Source organism: Leptodactylus fuscus, chromosome 7, assembly GCF_031893055.1.
Source record: "Leptodactylus fuscus isolate aLepFus1 chromosome 7, aLepFus1.hap2, whole genome shotgun sequence".
Lineage (NCBI taxonomy): Eukaryota > Metazoa > Chordata > Amphibia > Anura > Leptodactylidae > Leptodactylus > Leptodactylus fuscus.
Window position 1 is genome coordinate 29,844,847 of NC_134271.1, and position 14,092 is coordinate 29,858,938.

General features: G+C 41.2%; 1 protein-coding gene across 1 annotated transcript in view; it reads left to right on the forward strand.

The window, feature by feature from the left end:
- The window catches only part of LOC142213245 (low-density lipoprotein receptor-related protein 5-like), a 114,984-nt gene that overhangs the window by 73,867 nt on the left and 27,025 nt on the right, over nt 1–14,092 (forward strand). Inside the window, exons 8-9 of the mRNA XM_075281530.1 lie at nt 9,633–9,849; nt 12,519–12,808. Coding sequence (XP_075137631.1) covers nt 9,633–9,849; nt 12,519–12,808 — 507 coding nt within the window. The remainder of the gene's footprint in view (nt 1–9,632; nt 9,850–12,518; nt 12,809–14,092) is intronic.

A 14,092-nucleotide genomic window follows, 5' to 3' on the forward strand; every position in this document is an offset into this window, starting at 1 on the left:
AATCTGCATAGTCTCCAAGATGGGTTGAATGTTCGTATCTCTTACATAAAGATAACATAAAAATAATATGCTGCCACGTATCAATATTGGTGTGATCGTAACGCAGTGATACGCCTTTACTGTGTTCTTATATCACGTTCAAGCCAAAGGTACAAGGGTGGTAAAGCAGGTAACCAGACTTTAGCCATGTTTCTTCGCTTGGTCTCTCCTTTCTAGTTCCAAAAAGGAACCAAGAGATTTTCTTTTTTTTTTTTTTAAAGGTTCCATCAGAGTAAGGCCTTGTTCACATGGCTGTGAAAGTTGACATAATAGGACGTATTGGGAGCAAATTATGAAGCCTCACCAGTCCAAGGCTCCAACCTTTTAATAAATCCACCCAAATGGAAATGACTGGTGTAAATTTCTCATGCATCCGAGTCAAGTTATAATAAATAGGCTTAGGAAACGTCATCTGTTGAAGATTGGCGCAAGTCCTGGTTGTCATTAGTTTGCAAAGACTACAGTGTTCCGGTAAGCGCTGTGACGTCTTCACTAGAGATGAGTGAACAGTAAAATGTTCGATATTCGTTTCGAGTAGCCCCTCCAATATTCGACTACTCGAATCGAATATCGAACCCTATTATAGTCTATGGGGAAAAAAATGCTCGTTTCAGGGGTAGGCAACATTCGATCAAATTGAACTTACCAAGTCCACGGGTGAGGGTCGGGCTGGATTCTCCGAGAAGTCTTCTCCGTGCAGCGTTCCCGTGGCGTCTTCCGGCTCTGAATTCACTCTGCCTGGCATCGGGCCTGGGCAGAGTCGACTGCGCATGCCCGCGCTACAAGAAAATGGCCGCTTACAGTCAAAGCGGCCATTTTCTTGTAGTGCGGACATGCGCAGACGGCTCTGCCCAGGCCTGATGCCTGGCAGAGTGAATTCAGAGCCGGAAGACGCCGCGGGAACGCTGCACGGAGAAGACTTCGAAAGGTAGGAGAAGAACCAGCATCGATTGGCCGACTGTATAGCATTCGGCTAATCAATGCTGGTTTTGCATCGAATTTTCCCATTCGAATAGCGAGTATTATTCGATCGAGTACGAGTATTTCGAATACCGTAGTATTCGATCGAATACTACTCGCTCATCTCTAGTCTTCACTACTTACCAAGCACAGCGCCATATTTTTCTGTAGTGGCTGTCTAAGTATTGGTTTCACTCGAATGCGACCAAGCTGCAAGCCAGCTATGTGACTGATGATGTCACAGGGTCACCATGTCAAACCGCTGATCTAGGGGTCTCGGAACTCCACTGATCTTCAATTGATGGAATAACTTGTTACTGAATAAGTCCTTGCAAAACCCCAAACGTTCTAAGAGGGAATCAAAGTAACCCCAGGCGGAGCCGTGACAAATATGTACTGGCAATATCTAGGTAAACTTTTTTTATTACATAAATAATTTCAGTTGAAAAATGATGTTTTGAGTTATGTGAGAAAATGAGTATTAAATCACGGAACGATCTTTTACCGCGACCATCCGGCGTAACTGTTGTGCTTTATATAACAGTTGTCTGGAACCTTCCCCATAGAGAGCAATGGCTAATACGCCAATCTTTCTTTTACATAAACAGAAGACTTGTTTAAGTAACGGAGACAGACGGCTAGAAAACCACAGAATATGGATTTGTAAAGGTTATTGGGAGGACAGGACCCTCCGGGAACATTACCACAGCGTCTAAATAGTGCAAGACTTGAAAGTTTTTCAAAATAAACTCGCTGGTTTGCAAGCGCTGCTCATGTCTCCTTTCTGACTGTGTCAAGAGCGAAAGGGGAATTAGATGTAGTGGTTTATGGCTTACATCTACTTGGCATAATAGAGAACAGCAGTGACATATTGAACTCAACCATGAATGGTGTAATTTATCTGATGCAAGAGTTAAACCAGTAGCAGAGGATCGCGGCACCCTCCCCAGCCGCCATTGCGATTTCAAGGGCCCAATAGGCATAGGATGTTGTGGTCTTGTCAAAATAAGGCTGGGGCTACACGGAGACTTGTGGCCACGTGTCATTAACATTTTACGCTGTCAGTCGCAACTAATGATGGGGAATGTGGTTGTGCGGAAATTTAGCAGTGTTGGATTTCCGCTGGGTCATGGTTGCAGCAGGTTGCAATGCAACTAAATGATTGCAAACTGATGTTGTGCAACTAAAAAAGTCCTTGTAGTCCTAGTTTAAGGGATTTGATAAAGCATGTTAAATCCCTTTTCCAATTGCTTCTTCTCCGTTTACACGTTGGGTATGTTCACTTGGCAGTATTTTGCGCTGCGGCAAAAATCAGCGTCCGATTCTGCCTCCCATTGTTTTCAATGAGAATTGAAGCTAGATATTTTGTAAAATACGTGCCTGCTCTATGTTGCCGCAGAGTTTGCAGCATGAGCTACTCCTTTGACTTGGCTCTTTCATCTGAGTCTATTCTGTAGCCAGTGAGATGGAGATGGAAGGTATGTTCACGCGGTGGAAAATGGATTCCGCATGTGAACATACCGCACGGCTAGCCGCAACGGAATGCTGATGCAGTGCACTGGCATTCCGCTCCGGATTAGGCCCAAATGAATGGGGCTAATCGGGCTGAGTCAGCTGCGGAATCCGTGGGAAAAAGGGGCATGCCGCTTCTTTTTTCCGCTACTACTTGTGGGGGAAAAAAAGCGAGTGGCTCCCATTGAAGTCAATGGCAGCAGATTTTGAGGCGGATTCAACGTCAAAAACCGCTGCCAAAAAACTCAATGAGAATGAGCCCAAAGTAAGGCAGTAGTCCTCCCCAAATTCCTCTTCCATTTCTGCATTGTCAACACTCTCACTTTCTTTTCTCCTTCCTCATCGTTTACCTTATTTTTTTTTTCCCTTTTGGCACAAGAGCAAGAAAATTACATTTGTCCTATCGGGGCTTGCTGTAAAATCTCTGTCTCTTCCCTTTACCCATCTGCCTTTGTGCAGTTTCTGCCCGGCATTATGTGACGGAAGATCTATGAAAACAAAGGGTAGAACAGGGCGTTTTTCCAACCTTCAGTGTCCCATAAGCTTTACATCGGGTTCCACATGTATTTTAAAATGTGGTGATAAATTCATGTAGGATATGTCGTGCTGTGAGCCAAATGTGTATCCATTTCTTCTCTTGTCTCAAAATAGTTTTCATACTCTCCCCTCCAAGGACATTAATAGCCGCCTAAGGAAATTCCTGCAGAATGGTGTGTTTGCCTGTAGGGCAGGTCAATGAATCCATTGAATTTCTTAAGGAAATCAAGTCGAATCAAATCTTAAATATGCATAAGATTAGACTTTGCAAACATGAATCTTTATTGCAGTGGTTCCCCCCAAGTTAGAGGGTGAGGTTCAGCCAGGGTGGTAAATTTGGAATAGACTCTCATTGAGAAAAAAAAAAAAAGGAGTTATTGGAATAAAATGAAACTTTCCATGTATGTAGTAATAAATCTTTCACTCCAAAATTGTAAATCTGTAAAATTGAAGGGAGGCTCTAGAACCCTGTTAAGCCACCTCTAGCCTGGATACAAGATGAGATACGGTTGGGCATGGAGGCGTACCGCTTCTATATGATATCTTGGAACATATTTGCCCACAAATGTCGCAGCTGGGCCTGTAGATCCTGCAAACTTGTAGGTGGTCTAAGCTGATGTCCCATCTGGTCCCATAAATGTTTGATTGGAGATACATCGGGTGCCCAGGCAGGCCAATGAAGTGTTGCAATCTGGTAGAAATATTCATGAGAAACCTTTGCTGTGTGTGGGTGGGTATTATACTGCTGAAAAATTCCAGTTGGAAGCAGTATAATGCAGAATGTCTTGTACATATCTCTGAGTTGTTAGTGTCCCTCATATCGCTACTAGGGGGGGGGGATCAATTTATGTATGCAGTGGCTCCCCAGATCATCACACCAGCGGTTGGGCAGTGTGATGCTCCATAGTAAAGGCAGGATTGAAGCCCCCACAACAAGGCCTCCATACTCTAACCTGACCATCATTAGATCCCAAACAGAACCTTGATTTGTAGTATGTGGCAGTCTTTTGCATTCATAACTCTACTCTAAATGATGGCAACAGTGACTACCTGTCGATGGCACCATATTTCCTTCTGCTAAGCAGCTTTAAATAGTCCAGGCAGAGACAGTGATGTGTAATTAAGGTACCACCACCTATGTCTGGATGGAAGACTACGAAGATCAAACGATCTTCTCTACTGGTGGTCTGTCTGGGCTGTCCAGAGCCTGTTCACTGTGTGTGCCATGTTGTAATCACTGCTCCTAACACCACCAAATGGCGGCCAGCTCCTCTAAAAGCTTACCCTCAGTCCGATGATGTACCACATCTCAAAGTCAATCAATTGGGTAAATGTCATAGAGGCATGTCTACCAGTCAGCAATCTCTCAGCAAGAGTTATGCTACCCAAAAGTAGCCTCAGAGAGTGTGTATTTGAAATCTAAGAATCTTATGACATATATGTCAACATTGACAGTGAAGCCAGTAAGTGGCTGTAATGGTCATGTGGGTGTATGGGGTATCACCTCTGCTAGGAGTGCCTTTGTGGACTATTGGAGTCCAGCAGTAGGGCCAGCCATATACCTTGTAGGATGTACATGTTGCATTGTTTCTCATATATATATATATATATATATATATATATATATATATATATATATATATATATTTACTATGACATTAGTCCCATTTATTATTATAATTATTTATTGTAAATTGCCATGTTCTTGTATGTAATGGACACTGAATTTATAATTGGGTTGTTGTGTTGCATTTGGCTATTTTTAGTTCAAAAGGGTTCGTATTAGTCACCAGTTTGAACAGAGCAAATCTATAATAATGTAATAATTCCCATATGAGAGGGGCGTATCGGCTGACTAAGAAGAGGACTTCAGCGTATACTCACGGGCTACAAAAATAAAAGGGTCCTGTAATATCCAAAACCTGTAATAGGAACATTAGGTAAAGGATGCGCATGAACAGGATTTGGGGGGCCTCTATATACTCTCGACAGTATATAGAAGTGCTACAGGATCCTGACGGCGTTGTCTTCCAGATGTTTATGATTAAGATATTTTCCATATTATTGGCTTTGGCTATGAAGTCATTAAATGTCCAAACTAATTTAATGACCTTGTTTTATTTAGCTGTTTTTGTATGTTTTTAATGCCTGGAGTCTGTCAACAAGCCGTAAGCTTGCGGTTTACAGATCTTATTTGTATTCTCCTCGGCCATGGATGTGTTGAAGGTCTTGGTGGAATCCAGTTTGTGTCTTCATTTTATGAGCCTCAGCTTCATGGGGGTTTTTTGGCTTCCCCTGGATCAACACTATAGGGGACTGTAGGGTTATAGGTTGGACTTGATGGACTGATGTCTTCATCCAACCTCATCTACTATGTAGCTATGTCTATATACGTACTTGCTTCTTCCTTCTAGCAGAGTTGGTAAAACCTCTCGTGATAGAAATCCGATTCCATACTGAGACATCAACCCGCTCCACACCCCTCGCCGCTGTCGGTTATACTTCTGCCACAAGACGTCCATTCAATTTCTGTCCCTGCGGTGATAAGTTTAGATTTCATTCACAAGATTCCCCATGTCAGTCTCCTCCAGCGTATAAGGTGTGGTGATCCAGCTCTCAGGAGCTTAACATACTTCTATCATTCAAGAGAAATGGGATTAGACATCTCAAGGTACATTCTGGTGCCTCTCTACTATAATATCCTTAATTACCCAATAGTCTTCTATTACCGCTGACTTAAAAGCTGTAATCCCTGTTATTAAATGTGGAGAAAAAAAAATTCTTTCTTTTGCAAAATTCTATCTCGGAATCAGTGAGTGTAACGTACACGGCTTGTTTTATGGACGGCTGGCATGAAGAGGCATGTTCGTGAAGTGACAGGGCATTATTTGCTGTTTGACTAGATATATGGACTTGTTGATGGAAGAGGAAACCGCGCGACTCGTTTGCATTTTTATTATTGTACAGCACACGGTTTAGTGTATTATTGTAGGTTATGCTTGGGTATTCTGTCAGATCCAAAATGCCTCGTAAACCAATGTTGTAGGAACGTCACTCAGAGCTCCAATCAGAGGTGGACAGTGTCAACGTTCAGAATCACGCCCACTTGTCTGCTCCTACCTGACACCACCTACTTGACAGTAGGTTGGCACCAAAACTAACTGCATTGATTGGCTAGGAATGATAGGGCTAAAGGAAGACTTCCTACTGCACCAGAATTAGAGGAGAGTTGTCTACTAACGGTTGCAAAGAACTAGAGCTGGAGGAGGTGGTGAAAGGTCCTATTCTTTTTAGAGGTTTTTTTTGGCTCCTTTAGGGTATGTTCACACGGCTGAATTTGCATTCCACGTGTGAACACTTCCACGTGGCTAGCTGCGATGAGATGCTGGTGCAGTGCATTGGCATCCAATGGCGGCATTCCGGAGCGAAGAATGGGCCCAAATAATGGGCTTTATCAGGAGAGAGCCTTGTGCCACGAATCCGCAGCAAGATAGGGCAGTTCGCTCCTTTTTTCCACTACTAGCTAGCAGAAAAAAAGAAAAAAAAAGTGAGCGGCTCCCATTGAAGTCAGTGGGAGCCGTTTTTGGTGCCGAATTTTGAAGCGGATTCCACGTCAAAATCCAGTCTAAAAAATTTCAGTGTGAACATACCACTAGTCTGGAGTTACACAGTGCTTTGTTACTGAAGAACTGTATGCAGTTTTTAATTGTAGTAATAAGTGGCAAATCCTACTATGTATTTCACATATACTGTATACTAATCACCAGTATGGAGTCCTGCACACCATGTGTGGGCCATCACCCTTGATTGAACAGCAGGGGCGTCGCACGGATAACATCAGCCATGCACCAGCCATACTTCCGCAGCCCCGTTCATTCAATTAATGTGGGCCTCGGAAGCATGACCACAAAACTGTGCAAGAATAGGACCTGTGCTAAGTTTTGTGGTTATGTGCAAGGGTGTGTGTGTGTGTATATATATATATATATATATATATATATATATATATATATATATATATATATATATATATATATATATACACACACACACACATACACGTGTGTGTATAAGAATGATTATAGTTAAAATGCATCGTGAGATGTTACTTATTATTCCAATGACATAACCTGGGCTATGTTATCACCACTAATAAGCTTCAATACACCAAATATAACCAAAAAATAGTCATTTTAATAAATACATGTCACATGTTTAAAAACCATAGTACACATGACGAGAGTACATAGTACAAAGACAAGATTAAAAAAATTATAACTACAGGAAGGCAACAGAATCAATATAACTCATTCATAAATGACTGTTTCAGAATACAACATATTCCTTATTATAAGTAGGTCACCAATGAATCTCAAGCATTATTCACCATCCATATCCGTATTCCATATGACGTCTATCTGTATGGTTCTGGGCTCTCCCCACCCCACACTTCACTTCAATGTGCTTTTTGTCCGCCTTCTTCACTTTGCTCTGTATATGACCGGCTTTAAGGTTTTGGTACATTTCACAGATTTGTGAAATTTTACATTCCCTTGTTAACTTGCCAAGACTTTATTTCTTATCTATATGTTAAGAGCACATGTAGTCCGTTTTCACAAAGTCGTCAGTGATCACAAATTGTGAGGCCATTTTACTCCTGTGTGTAATACTAGGCGTACCGCACTATAAAACTAGCCACGCAACCTTAGATCTCAATAGGGTCAGGCATGTTTCTTAATAAGTTTTAATTAAATTTGATATTGAAGATGTGTTTACTCCTCCTTGTCATAGTCTACTTGTCCTTTCGGGTGACTTTCTAAGATTAAGCTATGAACTGTGAATATAAGGCACTATTTACAGCATTGAATTTGTTGTATTCTGCATTTTTTGAGCCCGTCTGTTCTTCAATTTCCCGAGCTAGTTGCTGTGTTCTCTTCCACAGATTTTATATGGAGATGATGTTCCCTCTTCTTTCCGTAGCAGACTTATAACCAGCCACAGCATAGATGACGTTATAGAAAAGTATTGAGCAGTCTAGTTGTGAGTTCAATACTGAAGGGAGATAAAACACTCACTAGAAGCTAATCAATTCACTGACGGGTATTCTACTCAAAATATTTTGTATATACAGCTGAGGGAGTAGAAATAAAACATAACTTTTATTTTTTAATATATTAAAATTGTGCCCATTATAGCATAAAATATTCCAATAGGGAGATTCACTAACCAGTAAAGAGATTAGGTAGATATAGCTTCTATCTCTTTGATAAAGTGAAACTCTCCCCTTTATCTTTCCAATTGGCAGGAAAAAATAGATAAGTATTCCATTTGTTCAGCAGGACTTGGAGGAGCAAGAGTTAATATGCAGCATTAGCTCCCAACAGTACTCAGAGGTCTGACCAGGTAATGATATAGCCAGTATACAATGGATAAGCAGCAGTCCTATCTATCCTCTGGTTCAATTTAAATGTATTGTAAGTCCCTGAACTATTACATGGAGAAAAAACTATTTCCTAATACCCTCTATACGTATTTCACTAGCTGATATTCTAGCTCATCAGGAGGTTTTTCTAAGGAAAGATGAAAGCTGCAGTGAAAACTGCACTTCCCACGTCCTTGGTGGTAGACTGCAGTCTAACCTAATACCACGTCCTACCACCAAGGACGTGGGAAGTGCAGTTTTCACTGCAGCTTTCATCTTTCCTTAGAAAAACCTCCTGATGAGCTAGAATATCAGCTAGTGAAATACGTATAGAGGGTATTAGGAAATAGTTTTTTCTCCATGTAATAGTTCAGGGACTTACAATACATTTAAATTGAACCAGAGGATAGATAGGACTGCTGCTTATCCATTGTATACTGGCTATATCATTACCTGGTCAGACCTCTGAGTACTGTTGGGAGCTAATGCTGCATATTAACTCTTGCTCCTCCAAGTCCTGCTGAACAAATGGAATACTTATCTATTTTTTCCTGCCAATTGGAAAGATAAAGGGGAGAGTTTCACTTTATCAAAGAGATAGAAGCTATATCTACCTAATCTCTTTACTGGTTAGTGAATCTCCCTATTGGAATATTTTATGCTATAATGGGCACAATTTTAATATATTAAAAAATAAAAGTTATGTTTTATTTCTACTCCCTCAGCTGTATACTCACTAGAAGCTGTAGCCACATCTCTATGCATCAGTGTCTTTCCTGCACCTTCTCCCACCTCTCTTCTGCATATACCTTTTGGCTATCATGTAGCACGATCCAGTAGTGAGCTTGACTTACAAGTCATTGAGCAGTTTAGGAATGGGGAGAAGGAAAGTAGCCTAATGAATGGAGAAAGAAGCATTATTCACAAATTCAGAGTGGCTGATCAGATTAGGAAGCAAGAGCGAGAAGAAAAAAAAATGTCCTTGGTGGAAATAGAAGCTTTGTCTCTAAAGATATGTTGCAACGTTTACCATGTTAGCTTTTATTGTTGGTTTAGGCAAAGTCTATTTAAGGGTATTTATCGTCCTAAGGATAGCAAGACGATTTGTTGCGTGAAATAAAATGCTCAAACTTTGCTTATTGTATTTATTTTTTTTGGTTAGGTAATGAATGTGGATGGAACTATGAGAAAGACCCTCATAGAAGACAAGCTTCCCCATATATTTGGTTTTACTCTACTCGGGGACTATATCTATTGGACAGACTGGCAAAGAAGAAGCATTGAAAGGGTTCACAAAGTGAGGGCAAGTCGAGAGATAATAATCGATCAGCTGCCGGATCTAATGGGGCTAAAAGCAGCCAGTGTGACCAATACTTTTGGTAAGTTTATATCCCTGACTCAGGTTCATTTCATATTGTGATCGAGAAGGAGGACCCAACCTCTATTATATAACCAACTTATACCCTTATACACTGTCTACCAATAATTATTTGAACACCCAGTAAAGTTCTGCGGAGGTGGAGTTATGATCTGGGGGTGTTTCTCCTGGTATAGACAAGGACCCTTGGTCCCAGTGCATGGTAAACTCAACGCCTATTGCACTATTTTAGATAAGTGTGCTTCCTACATTATGGCGGTTCTATGGATCAGACCAATGTTACTTCCAGGATGACAACGCCAGCTGCCATGTAGCGAGGTCTACCATGGCTTGGTAAAGTGACAATCAGGTTAACCGACTGGACTGGCCTGCGCAGACTTGAAACCTATCGAGCACCTCTGGGACGAGTTGGATCGCCAACCATCCAAAATCGGTGAAAGAACTTACCCGTTTTCTCCAAGCCAAATAGAATAAAATACCACCAGCCGTCATACAAGGACTTGTGGAAAGCCCCGGAAGGTTGAGGCTGTAATTGCTGCTGGTGCCGCTCGGACCACGGGTGTCCAAATACTTATTGGTAGACCGTGTATTTACCAAGAATTCCAATCTTGACAAGTAGGACTGCTCTGATTATAAGGGAGCTATTCCATCGGAAATACATTTTACCCTGAGCCCCCTTCTCTTATAAGCAGACCCAGACCGTTTTAGGGGGAAACTACCGTATATCTGTCGTTCCATGAGCAAAGGAGGAACTCCAATAAACATCTATATTCTGCCGGTGGATTTGCATTGCAACAAAATAGGTTCACATAAAAATTCCATGAAATGTATGAGTCTGCTGATGGATGGATAGCAGAAAATGTCTTTGTGCAGAGATTATTTATGATACCAGAGCACACCCCTTCTCCGAAAAAGCTCATAATTGTCCAACAGCATGTCACAGTAACTCGAGATAGCAGGTATATACATGTACCTTCAAAGACCCAACTTTATTTGTTCCTTAAACAATTAAAGGATTTTGTTTTCTTACTGAGCTTGCTTTACAAGTAAACATCAATGTGCTTGTATAGTTAGCGCAATTTAGTGGTTTGTCCCGGTTTTTGTGTGCATTTATTTTTTGACTCTATTTTATCTTTAAAGCTTAACTAAACTTTTATTTAGTTTATTCATAGAGCCGTAGCGCAGGTGAAGATAACAAAGTTTGCGATATTCTTTATTAAAGAAAAGTGCCTTTCTTCACTTAGGATTGGTTCGCACCTGCGATGGGGTCCATTAGGTTTCTGCGTGGTTACCGCCTGAAGATTGTGGAAACCTGACGGACCCCATTACTCACATTTTTCTAGCGGAATGGGGAACAGAATCCCCGAGTGCAGACAGGAACCTAGCCTTATTTGTCACTGATCAAATCTATACAATAGAAGTCTATGCGGAAGGGAGAGACATTTGCATTTTAGAGAGACTGTTCCCTTTCACAACACAGCTGGTTTATTTGGAATCGCTATCTCATTTAATACTGTGGCCATCTTTTATCTGTATCTCCCTCTCCGTCTCCTCCCCCTCTCCCCATAGACCTCATTGTAAACTGACATTGCTTATGTATAGAGTATGGCCCAAAATCACTCAAATAAGAACTAAAGACATAGCCACTATTCTTCCCACTTTACCTGCACTATTGAGTTATGAAGAAAATAAAACTTACTTGCGTCCTAAATTTCAGTGAATGGGCTTTTTTTTTTTTTTTTGTAAGACTTGAATTGCTTATGTTTTCCCCTTCCCACATTGAGGGAATTTACACGTTTGACTTATTTTTGGCAATGTCCTGTAAAGGTAGCAGAACACCAATGTGTTATGTTGTCCATTCAGATTAGCAGACAGACTGTCGGGCCGAGACACTTGGATGGAACACTGCTGCAAAAATGTATATTCGTGGGAAATTGGCTTTGGGTTGATCCTGTATGGGTTTTTTTTTTCTTGGTATCAATCAACCCAATTCAATCATGTTCCTAAAAAAAAATATTCCCTCATTTTTATATATACTAAAGCACGAAGCGTATCCATTTAGAATTTTTTTTAAAAAAATAAAAATATACATTTTTAATGTCCTTCTTTTCTTATATTTGATTTTTAGAAACCTTAAACTAGGAGGAATTTGCTCATAATTATATTCCCAGGTAAATTTGGTATATGACCAAATAATTTGAAGATTTTCACACTTGACATTCTCTTCTTCAGGCCTTAGAGTCTTAGCCATAACCGTTAGATACATTTTCGGGAAAACAATCTAATGCTAAGGGTATGTTCACACGGAGTTTTTTGGAGCGGATTTTGACGCGGAAGCTAGTAGTGGAGAAAAGAAGCAAGCCGCCCTATCTTGCCACAGATTCCGTGGCTGGCTCAGCCATGGTGTCCGTGGCACGAGGCTCTCTCCCAATTAGGCCCATTCTTCGGGCCTAATCCGGAGCGGATTTGGCCATTAGTGAGACTGGTAGAGATGGCTGTCCGCTGAATGAGTTTGTCGTCTGGTCGGTCGTCTCACGTGTGGCCAGCCTTAAGTGGTAGGTAAAACGCGTTAGTTAATATAAGTGGGGTTTGTAACTTCTTCCGGATTGTTTTTCTGTCTTTTACCAGATAGAAATTTAGAAAACTGTTTTGTGACTTTTGTTATTCCAGGCACCAACCCGTGTGCAGATCATAATGGAGGCTGTAGTCACTTGTGTTTCTTTACTCCTCGAGCGATACGATGTTCCTGCCCGATGGGACTAGAATTGCTTAATGACATGAAAACCTGCATCATTCCCGAGGCCTTCTTGGTTTTCACAAGCAGGGCAGCAATTCACAGGATTTCCTTGGAAACCAACAATAATAACGTTGCAATTCCGCTCACGGGAGTCAAGGAGGCGTCTGCTCTGGATTTTGATGTGTCCGATAACCGAATCTACTGGACGGATATTACACTAAAGGTACAATGATGTGTCTGCCATATCTTATTGCTAGCTACAAGTATCAGTCGTCTGCATCCTACATTGATTTAGTTGGGGTAATGAACATTAGTTGAATCCATATTGTCAATTCTTGGGGTATGTTCAGACTGCGTAATTCCTTTTTGAAAAATATGCCTCAGATCAGCAGTGGATCATACCATAGATTCAGCCCGTGGGTTATCTCGGTTCTGGTAGACTAATCCACACGTGGTTATATGATGTATGAAATCCATGTGAAGAATTGACCTGTAGCTATTTATTTCCCTAGAAGACCGATTTCAAGTCCTCAGCCATATGGGGCACATCCTCGTTTGTGAAGTCTATGGCAAAAATTTAATACCGTATATACTCAAGTATAAGCGGAATTTTTCAGACCAGTTTTTGTGCTGAAAAAGCCCCCCTTGGCTTATACTCGAGTCATTAAGTTTTCCCAGTTTTTTGTGGTAAAATTAGGGGCCTCGGCTTATATTCGGGTCGGCTTATACTCGAGTATATACGGTAATTTGCTTAATTTTAGGTTGTTTTTTTTGTCTCCTGAATTTAGCACAAAAAGTCACTTCTGTTTCCAAACCAGAAATGGGTGAAGCCAGAGAAAAGATGGTATAGGCTGGATTCCCACCATTTGGGGATTCTCTCCCCCATTTTGTTTGAAAAATGGGGGAATTCTGGCAGAACCCATTATAGTCTATGTAACCACTTTTTAAGCAGATTGGGTTTCTGTTTTTCTCGGGTCTCCAAGCGGACTCAAGGAACGGAAACCTGAGCGCAGGTGTGAACCTACCGTCAGTTGTGATTTTATTTTCGTTAAAAGGACACCCCCCCCCCCCCCCCCAGGGGCAGAATCAACATTACTTCCCAATTATTGCCCACTTTAAACCTCTTTGGATTTGGTGCTCTCGAGAAGTTGGTGGATCACCTCCAAAACGCACGAGCGATAATAAGAGTTTGAGCCATCACTGTTGTGGCCATCTTTGCACTAAACATCAAGAACATATCTTGATGCCTAATGCATCTGACACAGGATTGAGCCAATCTCCCATTTTTTTCGTCATACCAGAGATACGGTTACAATGTAAACTTGGCAATGGTCAGTCCCCCAAAAAGTTTGCAGGGGATGAGCTACCAACAACTATAGAAATAAACAGTCATAAAATACGAACGATCCCCAATGCGGCCATTGATGCCCCAATAATTGAGTATGAGCAATCTGCAAAATTGTTGGTCAGTGCGTGTTATGGGCAGTCTATCTTGGGGTTAAGTATT